Genomic DNA, 24158 nt, shown 5'->3' on the forward strand with positions numbered 1-24158 from the left:
GCTCTGAGGAGAGGGACTTGGGGGTGCTGCTGGAAGAAAAGCTCAGCAGGAGCCAGCAGTGTGCACTTCCAGCCCAGAAAGCCAAGCAGAGCCTGGGCTGCAGCAGCAGCAGTGTGGCCAGCAGGGCCAGGGAGGGGATTCTCCCCCTCTGCTGTGCTCTGCTGAGACCCCACCTGGAGTCCTGCATCCAGCTCTGGAGCCCCTGGGACAAGAGGGCTGTGGAGATGCTGGAGAGTGTCCAGAGCAGGGCCAGGAGGATGCTCAGAGGGCTGCAGCAGCTCTGCTGTGAGCACAGACTGAAAGAGTTGGGGCTGTGCAGGCTGGAGCAGAGGAGGCTCCCAGGGGACCTTCTTGTGGCCTTCCAGGATCTGAAGGGGGCTATAAGAAAGCTGGGGAGGGACTTTTTAGGCTCTGAGGGAGTGACAGGACTGGGGGGAATGGAGCGAAGCTGGAGGTGGGTAGGTTCAGGCTGGCCATGAGGAGGAAGTTGTTGAGCATGAGAGTGGTGAGGGCCTGGAATGGGTTGGCCCAGGGAGGCAGTTGAGGCCCTGTCCCTGGAGGCGTTCAAGGCCAGGCTGGAGGGGCTCTGACCAGCCTGCTCTAGGGTAGGGTGTCTCAGGGCATGGCAGGGGCGTTGGAACTGGCTGATTTTTGTGGTCCCTTCCAACCCTGAGTGATTCCATGTTTCTAAAGTTCTGTGTCCTGCCCTTGAATCACAGCAACCCCTTGAATACGCCAGGCTTGGGCAGAGTGGCTGCAAACTGCCCAGCAGAGAAAACCAGAGGCTGCTGTGTGACCGCAGTTGATGGACTAGGATGTGCCTAGGTGGCCCAAACACAGGCCACAGCTTGAGTGCTGGGTTCTGTTTACACTCTGCCGCTCCGCCGAGACACTGAGGGTCTGGAGCAGGCCCAGAGAAGGGCAACACTGCTGGGGAAGTGTCTGGAGAACAGGGCTGGGGAGGGGCAGCTGAGGGAGCTGGGGGTGGTTAGTCTGAGGGAGATTGAGGGGAGCCTTCATTGCTCAGACATGTGAAGAATTCTTTTTCCCCTGAAAGTCTTCTCAAAGCCTGGAACGGATCCCTCAAAGAGGTGGTGGAGTCCTCATCCCCGGAGGTATTTCAGGTATGAGGCTGAAGGGACACCAGCCCCGTTAGAGTTACGAAGTGTTTGGACTTAATCAGAAAGGTCTTTTCCAGCTGAAACAACTCCGTGCCCCGGGGGTTACGACCCCTGTCCGGGGTCGGCTGCGGCGTGCGGGGCGGTGCCGGGAGGCGGGCCGCGGGCGGAGGCGCAGGAGCGGGGCCCGGCCGCCGCGGGCCGCGGAGGGCAGCGGCGCCGCGCTCGTGTCAGACTGCGCCCTGCTGAGTGCGCCGCGCTGTGCGCCCTGTCCGCACGCACCTCCCGCAGCCACTTTGTTTTGGTTTGCTTTATTTCATTTTCTTTGGTAAGGAGAGGAGGTGCGAAATCCAACTGAAAATGAGCCAAAATGACTGAGAAAATGTCCAGCTTTCTGTACATCGGGGACATCGTGTCCCTGTACGCCGAGGGCTCTGTTAACGGCTTCATCAGCACGCTGGGGTGAGTGGGGTCTGAGGTCGGTGCGTGCCGTGTGTGTGGCGGCTGCGGGGCCATGCTGGGCCGTGCCACGCGGGGTCCGACCGCGAGTCGCGCCGGCTGCAGCGCAGGAAGCGGCCGGCAGCGCTACCGTCGCCTCGGCACAGCGGAGAGCAAAGTAGGAAGTGATGGGAGAGCGGAGGAACCAGAGTTGCGCTCAGGGGCACAGGCCTGGGGCCGCAGGACCCGGGCAGCGGCAGCGGCTGGCGGCTTCTACCGAGACTGCAGCTCCGGGCCAGCCCAAACCGGAATGCCCGGCGTCTGACCCCCTGTGCTGTGCCCAAGTGCGTTAGCGCAGTCATCGCTTACGGTCAACTCCTTAGGTTTGAGATTGTGTTTCATGGGGGTGAAGGAGGCAGTGAAACAAACTTCTTCCTTTAAAGAGTTCTCAACCACTGTCACAGGCTGCCCAAGGAGGTGGTTGAATCCCCATCCTCGGGGGGGTTTCAGATGTGGTGCTGTGGGACATGGTTTAGCAGCAGCCTTGGTGGAGTTAGAGAATGGTTGGATTCAGTGACCCTGAAGGCCTTTTCCAGTGGTCCTAGGTGTCTTATTGCGTGTCTGAGAATTCTTGATCACGATGTGAAGGGCAGAGTTTTGTTTTCTTGCTTACATTGTCATTATGCTCCTTAAACATGTATCACTTTTTTCTGTGTTGTGTTTGCCTGAAGTCCTGTCTGCAGTTGTTAATGATCAGTAATTTATAATCAGATATTTAATTTGTTGGGGATGCTTTTTTCACAAACTCTTCTTTTTGTGAGGTGAGGACATGTGGTTTAGCTGTGGATGCTGCACTGAACTACTTGTGCTTGCTTTTCTGTTAGCCTTGACTGCTACAAATCTCCTTTAAATTCCAAAGGAATCCAGGACAGAAAACCATAATTAGTGATTGTAGTGAAACTTGATCTTTAAACCATGTAGCACTTTGGTTGCAATGACATGTCACCAGGCTGCAGCTGATCACTCTGGTGTTCATGGAGTAGCAGCTGAACCTGTTAAGGTCGACCCGCTGCTGATCACCGTGTCTGAGTCTCACTCCCGTCTGTTGTATTAGGATGTCCTGAGATCTGTTCAGTGGGTGATTGTAGGGTGAAGTAAGGCCAGCGTTAAAATGCAAACAGAGACTAAGTTACTTTGTATACTAAGGATGCTTTTTCTAGGGAGGAGTTGGTGCTCCTTGTCTGTCAGATTTTTTTTTTAATCTTGCCGTTACTTGCTGTCCTTGCTGCTCACTCATTTCATCTCTTATCAAGCGTTTTTCACTGGTTTGTTCCTCTATTTGTTAATTATACCCCTTTTCTCTGTGCCTCCTTTGTCTCACATCCCCTTTTGTTTTGCTGATTTGTAATTTTAAATCCCGTCTGAAAATGTTTGCTCTCTACAGCTAGTAATGACTGGATACTTTTTCTTATGCTCTTAACTCCAGCATTTCTTTTTTGTTGGCATAATTTGCTGCTGAGTAGTTCGGTTTTGCTGGTTCTCATTGCTGTGTTCTGTTCTCTGAGAATATTTGCCATGCTTTTACTTTTCTTGATGTTGAGGAATGTTCCTAATTTCTGAGCACAGCTGCTTGTCTAGAGTCATAGCTATTTCTTCTGGGACCAGTGGTTATACAACTGCATGTCACTTGCATACATGTTGGAATGCCTATGGTGTGATCTTTAGGCTATGCTGATTCCCTCTTCTTCTCTTGGAGTTAGGGCTGGATGTTTATGCTCAGTTTTATAGATGGGAAGACAAGGTCAAAGTTTGCTGAAGGTAGGTGGGAACTCTTTACCAGAAGAAATGACTGAACTCAAGCTGATACCCTGCTTGACAGGTATGCATAATCTCTTTTGGCCAACTGCCTCAGCTCAAGAAAACTGAGATGAGACAGGGCTCCTCCGTGTGTCTCTCCTTCAGCAGAAGGCTAGAAGTTCAGGAATGCTGATATAGCTGTTACCTTTTCAATGCAGATGCTTTCTGCTCTGCTCCTTGACATGGGAGATTTGCTGCACAGCCAGGAGGCTTGAGTTTAAGAGCTGAAGGCCTTGAAGGAAATGCGAAGTCACCAGCTCAAAATGTCTATGTCTGCCTAAATGTTAATGCTGACCACTCTGCTGGTGGTATAAGAACTTGGACTGAAACCTAAAGTTGCGATGCTAAGTTGTGTTAGCCGTGCCAGCTCTTGCAGTTATTGTCCATGGACCAAAGGCAGGAACGCAAGAGGCAGAAGAAACAACTGAATGTTCAGGGGAAAATTTTGCCCTGCTGCACACTGGTTGTGCAACCATTGCTAAACTCCTGCATCTCCTGTGTTCTGGCAGATTCTCTGTTTGCAAACACCTGACAAGAAGTAGACTTGTCTTTTGGAGCTCTCTCTTGCCAGTGAGGACAAAGTGGGGTAGAAGCAGGAACAATTGCTTGTTAGCTTCATTTGTCTCATGTGAGTCCTGGCTCTTGCCTGTGGCCCTTGCCTGTATTGTTTAGGGTGCTGCTTTGAAACGTGCTGGACCAGCTAATATGGCTTACATGGCTGAACCCATCGGGCAAGTCTCCTGTGGCTGCAAGAACTTGAAATCCAGCTCAGGTCTAGTGACTGCAGCAGGCAGAGTCCTGTTTATTTTAAGCTGTCAAAGGCTAATTGTTTCTTAAACAAAGCATGAGTGAGGCCATTCTATAAATAAGATAAAATGCACAGCACCTCTCCAAGCAGGGGAGGACTGTCACATCAGCGGACCTTACTCTTTGAAATATGAAACCAGCTCAACAGATGTGTTTTGAGGGGGATTTCCAAGCCCAGGCTGTTTTGTGCACTTCAGAATATCTTGTTTTACTTGCTTGCTAGTGCATACATTTTGACATGTTCAGTTTCCTCAGAAAACATAAAGCCAAGAGAAGGATGTGGCTGAGCTAACCAAGTGTAGTGTCAGGTTAATATCTACTATAACTTAAGTGTGCAGCTTAGGAGGGTCCTAACGTCCCTGTTTAGGAGATGAAGGATTTGTGCCTTTTGGCCCTGTGTCCAGGTGAGCATGTTGAGTGGTACTAGATGAAGGCAGGGGTGCATCTCCAAACCTACTTCTGTAAAAAAGGGTTTGAGAATTGTTGGAATGAAGAGGTTCTGTAAATGTAACCTGAAAGACTGGGGCTCTTCTTTGAGCTGGAAGAAACCCATGCTCCTGCCCTTGTTCCTGGACTGTTTCCTTGCTGTAGATAGCTGTTGGATGTGTGTGTGAGGGCTCTGCTTTCAGATTTGATCCTTCTTAGCCAGAAGAGGAAACTGAACCTCTCTTCTGCAGCTGAGGGTAGTGCTGTAGTGTGGAATGGAGGCTGGAGGAGTCAGGCAGTCCTGCTCCAAATTCTTCCTCCTGTATCCTTATTTTAAGAGAAAGTGGTTGTACTCAGTTTGTGCAAGAAGTATAATCACCTTGTCTCCAGGAGGATGTTCCAGGATGTGGATCCCAAGTGGAGGGGGGCATCTTTGGTTTAGAGCCCAGGAGAAGGTTTTAGGGCTCTGTTGGCTACTGCAGGTCTCTGGATACTTGAGATGCTGAGAGTCCAAGCAGTCCCCTGCTGTCTGTTCTGCTTGGCTTTGGGCTTACTCTGAGTTTGAATGCTGCTCTGATGTGCAATTCCCCCCCCCCCCCAGTGCCAAGGTTCTCTGAGCTTCCTTCTCCCTGCTTTCCTTCTGTAAAGGAGAGTGCTTTTCAACGTGGATAAACAGAAAAGTAAATGTCTGGGAGAAAGTTTACATCCATGGGTAGCTTTCTGCTGTTCCAACATATACTTAGTACTGCATTATGGAATTCTGCTAATAATGTGGGTTTTCCCCCATTTTTGAGCCTTTAGTATGCTTCAGCTTGTGCACACTTGGTGGGTTTGTGCCCCACAGGAAGTATCTACCAATCTAGGCAGTGAATCCAGGCATCTGAAGTTGTCCTAGACCAGTGTATGAACCTTGAAACCACCTTCCCCAGTACTGTGGCTGTAATGTTGGCAATGATGGATCCTGGGACTTAGAGCTGCTATTGGTCACCTACCAGTGCAGTGAGGGGAAGAAGTATTCTTTACTTAAGAGGTGGGAGAATATTACCAACAACAGCCAACATCAGCTGCTGGGAAGTGTGAGGATGGGCTTGTTAGTGACCTGCAGTGGCTGCATTCCTGCCTCACTTCGACAAATGCAGCTCTGTGCCACAGCAGTGAGAAACCTCGTGCACCGTAGTTCATGGAGCATGCAGCAAGGCTTTCCTGCTGGGTGTTGTATGGCTGTGGGTGACGAGGTGCTAAGAGCAGTTTCTTATAAGCAGCAAGAAGCCTGCTGTAGAGTATTTGGACTCATTTTCTTGAGCTTAAGGTTGTTTTTTCTTAACAGCTTCTCTCAGTTTGGAGAAGAGGTTGACAGAACTTTCTTATTTGAAGTGAGTATCACAGTTTTATCTGGGCTCCTTCACTGGGCTGTTGTGCATTAGAGGTCCTACTGAAGTTGAACTTCATACGCGGATTCAAACAGTCGTGCTTTGTGAGTAGATAAGATGAAGTCGAAAGTACTTATGGAGCAGTACAAATCAAAACCTTCCAGATATAGTGAAGGCTAATGTGTTGTCTTGGTGGCCTCACAAATGGTGCTAAGGGAAAAAAAATCTTAGCATTGTTTTGATTGGAAGAGACCTTTAACATCATCAAGTCCAACCATTCTCTAACTCTACCAAGGCTGAAGCTAGCCCACAGCCCTCAGCACCACATCTCTGCCTCCCTGAAACACCTCTAGGCATGGGACCATCCAGAGAGACCTGGACTGACTGTAGAGCTGGGCACAGAGGAACCAGATGAAGTTCAACAAGGACAAGTGCAGAGTCCTGCATCTGGGGAGGAATAACAAACTGCAGCAGTACAGGCTGGGAGGTGATCTGCTGGAAAGCAGACCTGTGGAGAGGGACCTTGGGGTCCTGGTGGATAGTAAGTTAATCATGGCACAGCAATGTGCCCTTGTAGCCAAGAAGGCCAGTGGGATCCTGGGGTGTATTAGGAAGGGTGTGTCCAGCAGATCCAGGGAGGTTCTCCTCCCCCTCTACTCTGCCCTGCTGAGACCTTATCTTGAATACTGTGTACAGTTTTGGGTTCCCCAGTTTGAGGGACATGAATCTGCTGGGGAGGGTCCAGCAGAGGGCTACGAGGATGATGAGGGGGCTGGAGGGCATAGCTTATGAGGAGAGGCTGAGGGACCTGGGGCTTTTTAGTCTGGAGAAGAGAAGACTTAGAGAGGATTTGATAAAAGTTTGTAAGTATCTGAAGGCTGGTCAGGAGTGGGGGGACAGGCTCTGCTCACTGCTCCCTGGGACAGGACAAGGAGCAATGGGTGTAAGTTGCAGCTGAAGAGATTCTGCCTCAACACAAGGGGGAACTTCTTTACTGTAAGAGTCACAGAGCACTGAAACAGGCTCCCCAGGGAGGTTATGGGGTCTCCTTCTCTGGAGACTTTCAAGGCCTGTCTGGATGTGTTCCTCTGTGATCTGTGTTAGATAGTATTGTCCTGCTCTGGCAGAGGGGTTGGACTCTTTGGGTCCCTTTCAGCCCCTAACATCCTGTGATCCTGTGGTGGGGATTCAACCACCTCTCTGGGAACCTGATCCGGTGTTTGAGAACCCTTTCAAGACAGAAGTTTCTTCTAATATCCAACATAGTGCAACTTAAGGCCATTTTCTCTCCCGTCTCTTGTTACTAGGGAGATGAGACCAACACCTCCTGGTCTTTGCTGGGCAGTTTCCATCCATTCTGCCCCTATCCTGGAGCATTCATGAGGTTGTTGTGACCCAGGTGCAGGACCCAGCATTTGACTTTGATAAATCTCATCTCATTGGCCTCAGACCATTGACCCAGCCTGTCTAGGTCCAATTCTTCCAGCTTAGTGTCATTAGATGTAGTGACTGCTTACAGTGATGTTGCTTACAACACACCAATGCAGTATTTTCATCAGTGTGCTTTTTTGTTTTGTTTGCTGTTGTTACTCTAGTCTCCTTCTGTCTGGAACTGTAAGCAATGGTTAAGGAGATTGTGTGTGCTTTAACAGCAGAATTTTCCTTCTCTTGCCAGCTGACCAAGTGGAGTTAGTCAGGAAAGAAGAAAAAGTCTCAAAGTGAAAGTGGCATAACTAGAGTGGCTCAGTTCAGTTGTGGTACATACAGAATCAACACTTAGGAAAAGGAAGCAGAGGTGTAGGCACAGGAATACGGCTGTGCATCTTGCATTCCTCGCCATTCACTGCGCGTGGCAAAGCTCATATCCTCCACAGCCATCCACTCCATTAGCAATTAGGCCCTGCTCAGCTTTGCCGTTCATAACAAACTTACTTTGATGCTCATTTCAAATATTCAAACAGTGCTGGCTTTAAATAAATGAGACAAAAGCTTTCTACAGAGCACCCTTGTGGGAGTGCAGCAAGTAATGAGCCCTGGAGGAGGCTGCTTTGTGTCAGAAGTTTTGCTCACACATGGAGCACAGCCTGGGTGTGAAGGAACATAGGATTAGACTTAATTATGGTATTGTGATTTATGAGACTCTGTTAAAAAGTAATATCCTTGGTTCAAAGAGCTCATTATCAAGCAGAAGTGGAGAGAAGGCTGGGGCTAGGAAAACACCCAATTTAATTTGATTTAATGTCAAAATGCGTTCACTTGTAATCTGTGAGCTAGTAAAAGGAAATAGGAGAGAATCTGAAATTTAAATTGAGATAAGTGGTGTGGCTCTTAGAACTTCTGTAGTCCTCAGCTGGGCTATGGGTAATGCGTGAAGCAGTCAGGAAAGAGAGGGGAGCTTGTTTGACTTGCATGACTTCGAGTCTGATTTCACTTCCTTTTACACCATGCGATTAACTTGACAGTATTTACGTGGTTCTTGGATTTACTGCAAATCAAGGTCCTCCTCTGTTTTAAAAGTGCCAGAGAAGAAGGATTCAGATGAGTCTTTGAGTTAGTTTGGAACACTATCTCCTAAGAAGCACGGGGACCTTTGTTCAGCCAGGTGCTTTACTGCACAGCGATGTATCCAAAAGTCACCAGCCTCTGCTGTTCCTGGTGTGGGCTGCTGCCACTGAGCTGAGGCAGCAGCACCAAGCTATGCCCTCTACACATGTAGCTCATGTGCTGGAAGTCTGGTTGCTTCTTGTACTGAAGGCAGGCTGATGAAGCTCCTGTGACTTTGAGAGACTTGATTAGGGATATTCATGACAAAAAGGAGACAGGAAAAGGAACAGTAGTTAAGGATTTTGCCTTTTTCCTTGTCTGCTTTGTGTTTTGCCACTTATCCAGAGATGCATATTTCAAGTATATTCTATGAAAAGGCCACAACATTAATCGATGAGGGGCCAGCAACTGATGTCACTTACCTGGACCTGAGCAAGGCCTCTGACACTGTCCTGCATGACATCCTAATCTCTAGGCTGGTGAGACATGGGTTTGATGGATGGACCACCAGATGGATGAAGAACTGGGTTGATGGCCATGCTCAAAGAGTGGCTGTCAATGGCTCCACGTCCCAGTGGAGGCCAGTGACAAGTGGAGTCTCTTGGAGATCAGTCCTGGGTGGACCAGTCTTGTTTGATCTTTGTTGACCACATGGGCAGTGACATTGAGTGCACCCTCAGCAAGTTTGCCGATGACACCAAGCTGCATGGTGTGGCTGATAGCTGGAGGGAGGGGACCTGGAGAGGCTGGAGAGGTGGGCACAAGCCAACCTCATGAAGTTCAACAAGACCAAATTCAGAGTCCTGCATCTGGGTTGGGGCAATCACAAGCACCAATATAGGCTGAGCAGTGACTGGCTTGAGAGTAGCCCTGAGGAGAGGGACTTGGGGGTGCTGGTGGATGAGAAGCTCAATATGAGCTGTTAGTGTTGCTCTTGCAACTCAGAGACCAACCAGAGCCTGGTGCTGCAGCAAGAGAAGTGTGGCCAGCAGGGTGAAGAAAGTGATCCCCCTGCTTTGCTCTACACTGGTGAGATCCCACCTGCAGTACTGCGTCCAGTTCTGGAGCCACTGTTACGAGAGGGGTATGGGTGTGCTGGAAGGTGTCCAGAGAAGGCCCACGAGGCTGATCAGAGGGCTGGAGCTGCTCTGCTGTGAGGAGAGACTGAGGGAATTGGGGTTGTGCAGGCTGCAGAGGTGAAGGCTCCCAGGTGACCTTCTTGTGGCCTTGCAGCGTCTGAAGGGGGCTACAAGAAAGCTGGGGGGGGGGGACTTTTTAGGATATCAGGCAGTGACAGGACTAGGCGGAATGAAACAAAGCTGGAAATGCTTATGTGAATTACCTGCCAAAAATTTAGTGGGTTTTTGTTTTGAGGTGCTGAGGAGGTGATTTGTGTCAGGCTGTAGGCGACTGCTATATATCTTTTTACTTACAAAAAATAACTAATAAAGTAGTGGCAAAGTTTCACAACAGTTTCTTTATAGGTGGTCTGAGGTGTGGGTCCTACACTTGCAAAGCTGTGGTGTTAAACACAAATGTGCCACCAGGTAATTTTTTTAAAGTAACCTCCTTGAAGAGGATCTGAGTTAAGACTTCTGCTTCCCTTGTTAGATCTTCAGGAGTACTGAATGATAAATGAGGATTTGATCATAAAATCATTGGCAGGCACCTGGCTTTTCAGAGAGGGACTGCTGTGGGTGCTGAGCAGTGGCAGGGTTTGGGTTAAAAGCTATGCTCAGTTTGCATTAGTGATGGCTTCTCTTCAAAAACATTTAAAACAAGGTCAGGGTCTGGCAGGCAGTGAGTCTTGTCTCTGTTAACTTCTGTAGTTGAACAGGTTTTTCTGCCACTGAATGTAAGCACTAATTGCTGCATTTCTAGAGTGTCCTGTAATGTCTAGGGTATAGTAAAACTGGTACATGTAAAGTTCTGGTGTAACACCTCACCTGAAGCAATGCTGTGCCTTAGGCTGGTGGCGTCAAATGCCTGCTCTGTGGGACCATTTCATCTGGTCTGTTTCTGTTCTGTGGCAGATTAAACTGTCTACTGTGATTATGCTGCTCTTAGTACCCACAGACGCTGGCACAAGCTGCCCAGGGAGGTGGCTGAATCCTGATCCTTGGAGGTGTTTGAAAGAGGCAGAGATGTGGTGCTGAGACATGTTGTTTACCCCAGCCTTGGCAGAGTTAGAGAATGGTTGAACTCAATGGTCTTGAAGGTCATTTCCAACCCATATTGTTCTGTGATCATTACGGTCACTTTACTTGAGCAGAAGTGGAAATGGGATGGTTCTAGTCTGGGTTTTCAACCATGGTTTGGTGAGTTCTTTACTTTGAGGGTGGTGGAACACTGGAATGTTGCCCAGGGAGGTGATAGAAATGCTGTCCCTGGAGGCATTCAAGTTCAGGCTGGATGGGGCTCTGAGTGACCTGAATTAGTTGGTAATGTCCGTGCATGCTGCAGGAGGGTTGTACTAGATGACTGTAAAGTTCTCTTGCAACCCAGTGTGTTTTATGATTCTATGGATCTAAAGTAGGCTTAAGGGGCAATGTTGTAGTAAGGGATTGGGCACAAGCAGTGGTGTGACTTGCACAAGGTCATTGGCAAGTTGTGGATTGGTAAAGATGTTCAGAGTGAAGCTGTAGAAATTAAACTGCTTTATCTTCAGCCTGATGCTAAGTCACTTGTGACAAAAATCAATTTATTAAAGTTTCCACGTGTCAGGTTTGGTTTTAAAAAATATATATATAACTAAAGATGCAGCATAAGGGTTTGCCATTACAAGAAGTGTGCTGAAAGGAATTTTACATTTCCTGGCACTATTGTCTTGTTTATACACCAGGTGGAACCTCATGGACACTGGTAAGCATAGTTACCAATCTTAATTTGTAGTGGATGTGCAAGGTAAAATCCTTCCTCCTTTATGCAAACAGACAGCTGAAGCAGTAGAAGTCACCATCCAAGGCACACAGGCTTGATAAAGTCTGAGTAAAATCAGAGTCCTGTTTCCACAGAAGCTTCTTAGAAAGGAATCCATCATCGATAAGGTCAGCTGGACAGACCTGAGCGAGTAGAGATAGAGAGAACATAGGACAAAACCCAGGCACAGCCAAAGAAAACCTGATGTGTTGGCTGAAGGAGCACAGAAAGGACTCTGAAAACTGTAACCACAGGAACTCCTGATGTTTGGTGTCTATGTCCAGGAAAACAACAACTTACAAATTCTTTCCAAGTAAATGATCAAGAAAATACTTGGAACCATCTCAAGCTTTTCTGTGTAGTGGAAACAGCCCTTGAGGCTCTGGCACTGATGTCATTGCTTGAGACTAAAGATATCCTGGAATCATGAGATGAATCTAACTTCCAAGATGGAAATTTGTGACTGGTCTTCTTGTGGAACTGTGGTGCAAGAAGCAATATGAGCTAAAAAACCTGCACCCTCAAAAGACACCAGAGACAATTTATATGATTTCTAATATATGGAGTTGGAATTCCTGCATAAAATACAAGTGGTAACAAAACTACTGTCTGAAAGAAGAACTGAGTGTATCAGGAGGAGTCAAATTAGAGAGGCTTCCCTTTGAATGATGATTTGCAGGTGAAGGCAATTAAGAAGTGGACAAGGCTGGGAGATAGGCAAACAAGATGCCCACTCTCAAACAGCAATGTGGGCCCATGTGATGGTAAAAAATACATTTGTTGGGGTCCTGGTCTGCTTTTTCATAAAGTACAGATGAGGAAAGCTTTAGATTGTTTTGTGCTTGTGCCTCACTGCCTTACCCCAATGAAGTCTTTCAAGGCTTGTTGGCATAGGCAGAAGATCAAAGGATTATTGAAGGAATGACTCCTGTGAAGGAGATGACTTTTTCTTTCCCTCTCGTAACTTACAAAACCTCACGAATAGGTTGCAGAACTTCCTGATCCACTTGAAGAATGTTTTGTCCCTGGGTTGGACAATACGAGAGCATTTGGGGAGGTAGTTGGCTCTTGTGGCCACCGTAAATGTGCTTCAAACTAGCACAATCCCCTCAGAATGGCAAGATCAAGGTGTTCGGGTCGCACGAGGCAAACTTGGAGTTCAGCAGTGTGGCAGTACCTGAGAAGTTGTGTTCCTTCAGGAACTGTATCATAGCCTTGAAACAACTGCGGCTGGGGGTGCTGCAGGAGTCACAGCTGATCTGGAAAAGTGTGGTTTGGTGAGGTGTAAGTAGGATGTGGAAAATGGTGCAGGAAATGTGATCTTTGCAAGATACATGAGAGGGAGCCTCACTGCAACAGTCCCTTGTGGAGACATCAATGGAGTGTATTGATGAAGAACCTAGGTAGGGTTTTCTTCTGACAGAAGTGGTAGTTCTGACTGCACAAAGACACTGATTTATGGAAAAGTCTCACCTACAGCTTGTGAAGCCAGGCATTGAAGGGCACTGGGAATAGGAAGAACTTGGTTTAATGATTTTTGTAGGTGTAGAGTCAAGAGTAAGCCATCTGTGGATCCAAGGGAACTTTTAAACTCAAAGTATTACACAGAGTCTTTGAGGCTGTAGGCTTCCATCAAAGCTGTGCTGTGTCAGTGTGCTCACAGGCTGGTTGATGAGCGTAGTAGGAAGGATTGTTCTGGACACACACCTTCAATTGCTTCATTGTAGAGACCCCAGGAAATTAGGGCACTAGATCCCATTGCCTTTGAGTGACTTCAGACAGAAGTGGATGTGAATGTGAATTATACTCCAGAAGTTACTTGCTTCCAATATAAAGGAATTATTATAAAGACATTTTGGGGTGGTATGGACAGTGCAGAAGATTAAACACTGGACTGGAGAAGCTCAGTCAGACGTCTTTGCTAACATGAACATCTGTTGGACATGTTTTTACAGGAAAATGTATGGATCCCGGGGACTGACTCTCTGAGTGAGACATAAGGCATCAAGGAGACTTCTGTCTCAGTTGCACTTCGTGCCTCCTTTTTTGTATGTCATTGAGATATGCAGAATAGAATCCTAGAATTGTTTTGGCTGGAAAAGACCTTTCAGATCATCCACTCCAACCATTCTCCTAACTCTGCCACAGCTGGCATGAAACCACAGCCCTCAGCAACCACATCTGCCTTTCTGAAAAACCCCCAGGGATGGGGATTCAGCCACCTCCCTGAGCAGCCTGTGCCAGGCTTTCAAAACACGTTCAATCAAGAAGTTTCTTCCCATAGACAGCCTAAACCTGCCCTGATGCCCTTTTCCAGTCACTTGTTGCCAGGGAGAAGAGACCAGCCCCCACCTGGCTCCAACCTCCTTTCAGGGAATAGTAAAAAGCGAGGTCTCCTCTCAGCCTCGAGACTAGACAACCCCAACATGTGTTATAATAGTGTAGCTTGCCGGGATAAGTGCATGGTCTAAAGAGACCAAGCTACTTTCTAGATCAAAGAATTAAGATCTCCAGGAAGCTGGGGTGAAGGAAGGTGTTTTTTCAGTAACCGATTTTCATCTATTATCTCTCTTTAGCAGAAGTTGTAGAAGGCTTAGATGCATTTTATCCCTTTAGCCCCAAAGGACTGAAAATATCTTGTCAGCTTTTCTTTCCAATCACTTCATTCCTCCATGGATACTGAAGATGCAGTATTCCCAGACTTACCTAAGCGATGGAAAGTCTTCCGGTATCTTCAGATACTGTCAGAGTAGTGACTTGGCTGCAGGTATGGTGGAAGAGTTTTGGAGCTTCTGTATTCTGGCTGATTTTGCTCAAGAACAGGATCTTTTTATGTGATGGTAGTTTGAGGGATCAGATCTGGGTGCTTGTTTTCTAAGAACTGGTAAAGGCAGGCATTGTTTCTGTCAAAAACAAGTGTGGTTTTCTCCCTGACTTGGGCAGAAGAAATATGGCTCTTAAGCTGAGTCTTAAATATCTTACACAAGTTTCATGTTAGGTGGGACTGAATTCTTCAGTGGTAGGTTATTTAGCTGATGAGAAGCAGAGGACAGGCAGTTTTCTTAATGCATACCATGAGATATGTTGGTAGCTCTTTCTGTGCAGTATCTGTTCTGGTCTCTGGGCTGTGTGGCCTGAGGTGGTTCACTGCATTTCCCTGTTTCCAGCATTTTGTCTCTTGTGCTAGGTGTGGTGCAGCAGGAAGCCCATTTCATCCCTGTTACTGAGCTCTGATGTTCTGAAAGAGCAGTTTGTGCTGGCAGTGGCATCGTTTGTGCCACTGGCACTGCCTCTGCTGCAGCAGCACTTGTAGTTTCTGTGCTTGGTGGGAGGACGTTGAAGGGAAAATGTGAGCAGTAAGGTGTTCACACAGCCCAAAGAGTAGATAACAAATGATTATTTGCTGTCACTAAAGAGACAGTCTCATAATGCAGAGTTTCTGCTTCTAGAGTGGTTTGCATGATGAATCAAGTCTGAACATTGAGATGTCAATGAGCCTTGGTGTCCTGCAGGCTTGCAGGATGTTCTTGGTCTTTGCCTACAGCAGACATTTATCTCACCACCCCCTGCTTTGTGGATTGAAGGTAGGGTCTTCTAGGATAGACAGTGCACACGAAGGGCTTGAGCATTGCCTAGAAGAAGATAACAGGGTGTCTATAAACAACTTGAGATCCTTTCCGTAGAAGCTGAACTCTCCAAGGAGTGGTGACAGGTAGGACTTCAGCACTAACCCAGCTGGCTAGTGGCTCTGTTTCTGGTGATGATGTATTTTCTTCTTGGAGGCTAGCAGGGCCACTGGAAACCTCAACCTAACACCTTGTAGGCCAGATGAATTTTGGTGTGTCTGGACTTCTGATTTGTACTAGCCCTAGTGTGGAGCAACTGCTTTCAAAGGAGTCTTGGTTGGAGAGGCTTACAGGGGACTACTGGGGTGTCTTATTTTACTTCTGCCACCTTTGCTGCCATGTATTAAGAGGAGGGGCAGTAAGGTATTTGTGCCATCCCTTGCAGGTGGTGAATTGAGTGCTTGCCCATTGGATGTTTCCTGGGAGCTGCAATACCAGTCACCAGAGAATCTGATCCAAATGCCTGCTCAAAGTTTGTGCTGCAGCTAAGACAAGATCTGTACAAAGTTCACTGGCCGGAACTTGTGAGCAAAGTGCTGTGGTACTTTCTCCTGATTTCGGGATGAGAAGTTAGATACAAACTTCTGGTTTGTATAAACACAGAGCTTTATATGCAAACAAATAATTATTTTTGGTGTTTGTTTTCTAGAAAAAATAGATGTAAAAATAAACCAAAAAAGTCTTCTAAAACCTCTTCAGACTGAAGATCAGAAGAAAGAACTGACAAAGACTCATGCTGGCTATAAATCCCATAACTGCTAACACAGAGCTGTGGAGCAGCCAGAGGAGCTGCACTGTGGCAAGGCACAGGAATAATTTGTACTACCAGAGCAGTGAGCAGCACATGGGTGCAGTGTGATAAATCCTTGCTTCCTTGTCTGTTTATGCCCGTTCAGGTTTAACCAATATCTGTTTATATCTTAATGGATCCCAGATCTTATTTAGGGCACTGTACTGATGGGAGAATTTAGATATGAATAGCCTGCAGCATCACAGGTTACTATGCCTTCTGACTTGAGGGCCAGTGTTTCCAGCCACTGAGGCTGTGGAGATACACTTACCCTGCAAGCTGTTTTTTTATCAGTGGCTGCACATCACTGTTCACTGTCAATACAGTTTATGTGAGTGCTTCTTAGCTCTCTCTAGGCAACATGAGTTCATATACTTAAACAATTTAGTAGATGAGTTGTGCTAAGGGAGTTGATTGTTGCTTAGAGGCAGGCTCAATTTGGAGTTTTTATGGAATCTTTGAATCTTCTAACTTGAGGAAGGGTCAGGCATCACCTAGACACATATTTTATTTCCATGTGTCATAATGGAAAATAATGGAGAGTTCTGCTTCAGAAGTACTTGGAGGAAGGTTGGCAGCTATGGTTTCAAACCAGAGAGAAAGCTTGAGGAGAGAATGTTTGCTTAGCAGGAGGCCAGACCTTCTGCCACTCAGGCTGAAGCATCTCGATGTCCTCTTAAACGGAAGTGTTAATCAAAATATATCAGGCTAATTGTTTATGTCAGTGGGTGAGATTGTCCCAGACAATGAGGTGCTGTTTGACTTGGAGAAAGAACTGTCTAGCCATACACAAAGCTGCACCACAGAGATAGCCAGCTGGCTTTAATAAAATCTGCAAAGGTGATAAAAATGAAGCTGATTTTGGGGTGGAGTGCTGTGCTAATCTGTTCTGATCAGTTTATAGCTGAGCTGTATTGTTCACTATGCACAAATGAACAGAGAATGTGGCTAAGGCAGGGAACAGGCTTTTAATCTTAATGTGCCAGGCAGCAGGTTCTTTTCTTGTGATAAGGTGTCCAAGAGGGCTGTGGAGTGATAAGGAAAAGCTTAGAATAGTTTTACAGTGCTGGATATAATTGCACAATGTTAGCTTGACTTCAGCAGGGCTTTTTAAGTGGGGGTTGTGTACACCAATTAACTTGTTTAACTGGAAACTAAACGTGAACTTTGGTATGCTTTTTAGGGTCCAGGTTCACCTTTCAGGGAAACTGCAGTAGCAGGGCAGCCTTGCAGATGCAGAGAATCATGGAATCACAAAGTACCGTGACAGCTGGAGTGCGTTCTTCCTGGGAAGGATTCCGTTAAGAGAACAGAAAAGTGTAGCCTGAGAGAGCTGGAATCTCCAAAAAGAGAGCTGTGTCTTTCTATCTATTCTGGCCCAGGGGTGGTCATGGAAGAATAAGTAATGATGACTGCTTACTCCCTAATGCACCACATTTACACCTTGTGTGCTCATCCTCAGACCAGGTCTTGTCTTTCTTCCTGCCCCTGCTTACGTTGATTTTCCCCCTCCTCACTCCAATGGTGCAGGACTCCTCTCTCATGCCTCATCTCGCATCCCACTGCCTGCCTTTCTCGCATGTCAGATTTTGTCCCTTCCCCTCTCACCTATTGGTTAAGGGCATGGGTTGGGCACTTACGCTCATCCCAGTCTGCTTATTGTAGCAGGGCAAGCTGAAACTCTATCAGTGGTTCTTCATAGGCTGCCTTATAGCTGTGCTCAGGGTGCAGAGAAGCAGATCCTGAGGTCCTTCCTTTGCAGTGCCTCCTACCAGCCATCACTGAGAAGCTCCTTGCCCTGCTTTGTGGCAGGCTCTGCTGGTGAATAGAGAAGGGGAAATAATTTCTTTGTTTTTTTCCCCTGTGTGTACAATGAAAGGAAGCACTGTAATAAACTGAGTGAGGTGAAACAGCTTTCCTGGCACAGCACTTTCCAACACTTCTTCATCCTGTTTCTCTACTCCAAGCCCCACTCAGTGGGGCTACCCTGTGGGGAGATGCTGGGGAAGGTCACATCCAGTGCCCAGCCTCCAAGCAGCCAGCGGCTGCCTCTGACAGCCCCTAGGCTCCAGACTTCCTCCAGCAAAACAGCTTGGACAACCCCTGCTTGCTGCCAGCAAGGGGCTGCTGGCGTGGTACAGGGGCTGCAGTGGAGTGGAGCATAGTGGGGAGAGGCTTTGATTTCTCAGCTGGTATCGAGAAGGGGCTGTGTGAAAACCTCTCTTGGTCCTGTCGAGGGAAGGGAGGGCCCCTTGTCCTTTGACTTGGGCAAAAGAAGGTCTTGTCTGTCTTAGCATGCTGTAGCTGGTGTGGAGCAGCACTGTTTGATTACAGACACAGCAAAAGGAATGATAAAGTGTCCAGAAGTGAAGTAAAAAGAGGAGGGGAGATGGGTGATGGTGGGGGATAGGTGGGAGGGGTGAGCAGAGGAAATACTTGAAGATGTCTGCAGTTCTTCCTGTTTGTTTCTGAAAATTATGAGTCAGATCCCTCACAAACAACAGAGAGGACCTTGAAAAACTGAGAGGGTTTAATAAAGTGCTCATCCATGCATGTGTTCTCTTGATCTCCTGTCTTAGCCTTCAGAGCAGGAGGCCATTCTCATGTTTTTCACGTTTCTCTGCTTTTCAGTGGAAGTGGAGAGGGGTTTCATACCTGTATTCATACAGCATCAGGAAGTAAACAGGTAGAAAAGATAGCAAAAAGTCACAATTTTTGGAATAAAACCTGTGGTACCACTGTGGCTCTTCTAGAGCTGACTGCTTTGACTCCGATGTTTGCAACGTGAGTTGACAGTAGCCGTCACAGTTTGCCTTTGCTTTGTGAGGTGCACTGTGGCACAAGAGGGAGAAGGGGCACCACAGCTGTCTGCACTGTGTTGGAGAATAGCAGTGCTTTCCAGTCACTGATCCAGGAGGAACCATGCTTCTTTTTCCCAGGTCACACAGAGTCTGCACTTTTAAAGCAGATGGGATTATAAAATGAGCATTAAAAAGTGTGTGTGCAGCAGTAGTGCATGTGGAAGCAGACATAAAACAGATGCCATTCTTCTGCTGGTACCTCCGAGGTGCAGGCTTTTCTAAAGGACGTGGCTCCTTTGTTTCTCTGCCAGCTGATTCCCAGTAACTGTATAAGTGGGAAAGGACTCGGTTCTCCAAACACAGAATGCTTATTTGCCGGTGTTTGCCCTCTGTTCTAGTGTCAGAGTAGAATGGACAAGGAGACCTGGAAGCGTTTCCTGCAGCCGAGGAGAATGCTGCAGAACTGGAGGGCCTTCACATCAAAGGCCAAGCTCATTTTGTTCTAAGAGAGCTTGTTGTAAAGGCATGCCTAGTAGGTGACACAACACTTGGGCAGCTGACAGCACAGCCTGGCCAGTAGGGCCTCAGCTCTGATACCGATGTTGTGATGCAAATCCTCTCCTATCACGGCTCAGCATCGTGTCAGTACTTGGAGCACAGGTGGAAGTGCTAGGTCCAGGATGAGACCATCGTCACAGCATTTCTGCTGTGTCTGTGTTATGGAGCGAGCAAGGTGCTCATGTGTGGTCTGGGGTGCCTGGGTGCCGCTGCCTGAAACAGCAAATTGCTAAGGATGGTTCCTGGTGTGATTTTGGCCCTAACACTGCCTCTGGATCCTGTGCAGTCCTGGAAGTTCCTGCAGGACTGTGCAGCCATCCTGGCTTGAGCACTGTGGTCTGTTGAGGTGAATTTTTCTGTGCCACTTGGACCCTGGGAGTCTTCCAGGGCATGTTAAGTGTGCACTGAAACCAGAGAGGGAGCACCTGTATGGGGGTCAGCATGAGAAAGGTTGCACAACAGTGCACTGTCTCTCTTTCCACCTTTATCTTCATGCCTATAGACCCACATAGAAGCTGCAATTTTGCCATCTTGTGTATGGCTACTGTTTCTCAGCTTTCCTGCTTCCCAACCCCTTGCCCTGTGGAAGGAGCATTCTCAAGCATCTCCTCAGCACAGGTACGTGTGACTCTCTCAATTAGCTTCTACGAGTGTAGATGTGGCATAAGGCTCCAAGAACTGCTCCCAGCAACTGGGAAAGCAGCTCTAAGAGAATCTTGAATAGTTCCCAAAATGATCTCGCCTGGTAGGAAACTGGCTGTGCTCTGTTTGAAAACAAGTAGAGTCACTCATTTTTCAGCTTCCTCGTTGGGAAGGTGTTTTTTAACTTGCTTTAGAAGAAACGAAAAAGCAAAGAGAATATGCAACACACACACACACACAACTTAGAAACATTTATAAGTGCAAAATGAGAACAAAAATACAATCTTTTGTTGAGAGATCTGGGACAGGTGTTGATGTGAAGCTCTCTTATCCTACAGTAACTGTGCATATTTGTCATTAGCAGCAGTGAGAGCTGGGCACCTATTGAAGGGTGAGCAGGCATCATTCAAGGAATTCCTGTAAACCAAGTCACATCCCCTGGGGCAGAAGGAAATGCTGAAGGCAGCAGCAGGCTCTGGGGAGCTGAGTTACCTGTTGGCTACAGGCTTCAGTGGTGGTTCTGCAGTTAAACTGAAACTGAGATGGTAGTGGGTCTATGTTCTGCAAGCCAGAGCTACTTTCAGAAAGCTTTCCTAATAATAATTTTGTCCTTTCATTTTTTAATCTTTAAAAGAATGTCTTAATACAAATTGCATCCCAAAAAAAGTTTGTTTTGCTGTGCAGATTTTCTTCTATTGAAGGCTTTTAGGCTATCACAACATCCTTGCATGATAGTCTTATTTTTTGTAATCTGGTGGGGGGGAGAAGAGAAAAAAGGAAGAAATTACCCATTAGCCATTTCCTTGAGTTCATGGGAGTGCCTTTTGCTGTTCAGAGGAATTGAGACTGAAGCCAAAACAAGCCTAGGAGCAGAGCACCAGAGAGTCATAGCAGGACTCCTTGTAACTGTGTGGGGTGTCCTGGCATATCTCCCAGGTGCCCTCTGACAGCAGGAAGCAAGTACCCTTGGCCCCACTGAGAAGCATCTTGTCTGTAGTATTAGTGCGAGGATCTTGAAATACTGCACTTTTATCAGCACAAATCAGCCTGCCCCAGCTGAGCTCAGAACCATTTTCCTTGCCTAGGAGTAACTTGCTGAGAAAACTGAACAACTGAGACTGAAATGGTAGAACCATGCTTTCTGCCCTCCACTGCTATGTGTGCAGTGATTTGCACAGTGCCTCGAGCAGGCATCCCCTCTGAAGCTTTTACAGGCCAAAAGCGTGACTGGCTGTAATGCAACACAAGCAACAGCAGATTGACATTGAGAGTTTGTAGCTGGCTTCCCTACCTGAGCAGGTCAAGTGCCGTGTCTCACTGTCTGCCTTTCTGTCTCCATGGCGTTTGATATTGATAGCCTGGTGAGAAGGGCTGAGTGTTCCTGAGCTGTGTGGCTGAGACAAAATGCACCCAGTCTTCCTGTTTTGTGCTGTGGGTGGTCTACGGTGAAAGGTGTCTGCTGGTTTAGATGCTGTGAGAAGTGTGGAATGTTTTTGATCCATAGACAGTTGCTTTCCTAGAGTTAGTACTCATTTTGTAGCTTCTGTCAGCTCATGTTTGAAGCAATTAAAATTTGTTTGAAAAGGAAAGGGTAAAATGGCTAACATTTGAGGTGGGAATCAGATTTTCTAGCCTCTCTCTGTGCAGCTGCACCTCACTGTTGTGTAGCACAGTTCTTTAAATGCTGTGTGCTGCCGTGCACCATTCCTGGTAACAGGGGTTTTGACCATGGAGTCTTCCTAAAGGGTACTGCTGTCAGTGCAAGGAGGAGCCCATTTATTCCCTGTGCAAGCTAGGGTTAGTATAGCAGACCCTGAAAGGTCATGGATGTGAAAAGGTGAAAATTGTGGCTTTGAAAAGGAAGGAGACAAGAAAAAGGGCAAATTTCATGCAGTGGAGCTAAATCATAGAGCTGTAAATCACTTGAAGCAGGGACTGAGAGTCAAAAGGAGCATGAAGTCACCTTTGGGATGGGTGAGATGACTGTAGGGTTTTGGCAGGAGACTGGAGCAAGCAAGAAGAGGGCTGACCTAGATGCCTGATAAGAGAGTCGATGAAGTGAAAAGTGGAGGAGAACTGGGCGGACCTGGTTGTTTTGGCATTTAGGTGTTTGGTATTTGATTTCCAGGGCAGCAAAATTCTAATGACCTGTTGTTCCTTATTGGTCGGCTCCTTCATGACATGACTGGCACTTCACTTCCCAAGCAGTTACTGTGTGCTGAGATGTGTGGAATGTGGGAGAAGCTTTGGAAGTGAGAGCTGCAGTTAGGAAGGGAAGAAGTATGCTTCATGGAAGGTGCTCTGATAAGGAGGTTGTGTGTGCAAAGTGATGTCTGAGGAGCAGCAGAAGGGAGGCTTTGAGGCCTGGCGTCATGGGTCTTTGGGATGTAACCTCAGCATGATTTGTCATCTGATGTTGAGCAAAGATACCATTTGGCTCCACTGACAGTCAAAATGGCCAGCTCCTCTTGTCAATACTACCCTGTCTTTCTGCTACTGCCAGGCCTTGGGCTGTGCACAAAAGCAGTCAAGTGCTGAGACTATGAAGAGGGTAAAAGTTGAGCAGTGTAGCTATGTGTGAGAGACAGTCTGTGTGCTTGTATGCTTGCTCAGGTACTGTTTTGCTTAATAATATTGGCTGTGAAAAGTGGAAGTCTGTTGGTAGGAAGAGATAAAAGATGTTTCAGGATGGTGGCTCTTCCAAATCGAAGGCACAAAGCTGGAATACATGGATATATTGTGACTGCTTTCTTGGACAATCTGAAAAGTGTCTTATATTGTGAAAGATCCATAAAACCACTAACTCCATCATCATTCCTTTTCTTACACTGTTTTCTGTTCCTTCACAGTGCAGCTGTGTCTCAGTAGCAAACTTGAAACTGTTGCTAGGGTTATCCTTGGCCCTTGCCCTACATCTGCAAGTTCCTAGGAATCTTTGGTGCTTTTACCTTCAGAAGAGCTTTGTAATGGTTTGGGTGTTGTGTGTGTGTGTGTCCCACACACTTTGGAAATCACCCAGACTAGACTCAGCTGGCTCTGGAAATTGAATTAAGCTTTATATTTACAGCTTAGCACAATATACAAGCAGATATTTACAGTATGCACAGTTATAGGCAGAAATATACAAGGTAAAAGGCAATACAGAAACACAGCAGCCCTCCCAGAAACCTGAGTCCCCAGGAGGGGCTCCCAACCACCCTTACACCTTCTCCCACCCCTCTCTACCTTATCCCAGATGTTGCCTTGTGCCCAGGGAAGATTGGAGGGTCGGCCGGGGGGTTAGGAAGCAGGTGGATTAGTCAAAGAGACGGCAGGTTAGGTTAGAGAGAGAAATGCAGCCCATGGCCCAGACAGAGAGCGTCTGCCTTATCTGTGTTTGGATTTTTGGTCTTAATCTCAGCAAGTCTGTGAATGAAGTAGACATCACCATTGTTTCTCTCTCACAGCCTGGAATCTGATTCTTCTCACCAGAACACTCTAGCTAGCTTCAAACTAGCACGAGCTTGCAGGACATGCAGATTGATCCAGCACGTTGATCCATACCTGTACACCTGGGTGCTGTTGGCCCTTCCTGCTCTGTTGCTACACTGCAGCTGCTCAGTCCTGTACATCCTGCCTCCAGTCTGCCCAGGCACATGGGGAGTCCCCACTGATTCTTCACTGGCTCCTGATGTTCTTTTCCTACAAAAGCTTCTGCTCTGCTCAGGAGAAAGGTTTGGTGGGAATGACTGCAAGCTGATTCCTTGATTCTGCTGAGTGCCTAGGGAGCAGAGCGACACTAGGAGGGGTGTAGGAAGTTGGAAGTCATTTATGTTAGGCAAACTCTGAACACAAATGATGAATGGTATGGAGAGAGAGCTGATCCTGGCCTGTTGTTGCTGAAACAACAGAAATGAGAGGCACTGTTTCAAGCTGCTTCTAAATGCCTTAAACATGCCATTCATTGCTACAGGATATTACTACAGAATTACAGAGTAGTGGAGGCTGGAAAATACCTCTGGAGATCATCCAGTTCAACCACCTGCTTGAGCAGGATCACCCAAAGTAAATCTCACAGATATATGCTCAGGTGGATTTGGAATGCTGCAGAGAAGGAGACTTCACAGCCTCTCAGGGCAGCTTGCTCTAGGGCTCTGCTGCCCTTAAAGTGAAGAATTTCTTCTTTCTCCTTACATGGAACCACCTGGGTTCCAGTTTGTGTCCACTGCCCCTTACCCTCGTCCAAACTATATGTTTGGGTTTTTTTGTGGTGAGAAAGGACA

The 24158-nt window shown here is 47.1% G+C and overlaps 1 protein-coding gene across 1 annotated transcript in view; it reads left to right on the forward strand.

Moving 5' to 3' along the window:
• Window positions 1-1354: 1354 nt before the first annotated feature.
• The window catches only part of ITPR2 (inositol 1,4,5-trisphosphate receptor type 2), a 204644-nt gene continuing 181840 nt past the window's right edge, over window positions 1355-24158 (forward strand). The window contains 1 exon segment of the mRNA XM_064154862.1: window positions 1355-1580. Within this exon segment, the coding sequence (XP_064010932.1) occupies window positions 1489-1580 (92 nt within the window). The 5' untranslated portion in view covers window positions 1355-1488.

Source organism: Pogoniulus pusillus, chromosome 15, assembly GCF_015220805.1.
Source record: "Pogoniulus pusillus isolate bPogPus1 chromosome 15, bPogPus1.pri, whole genome shotgun sequence".
Lineage (NCBI taxonomy): Eukaryota > Metazoa > Chordata > Aves > Piciformes > Lybiidae > Pogoniulus > Pogoniulus pusillus.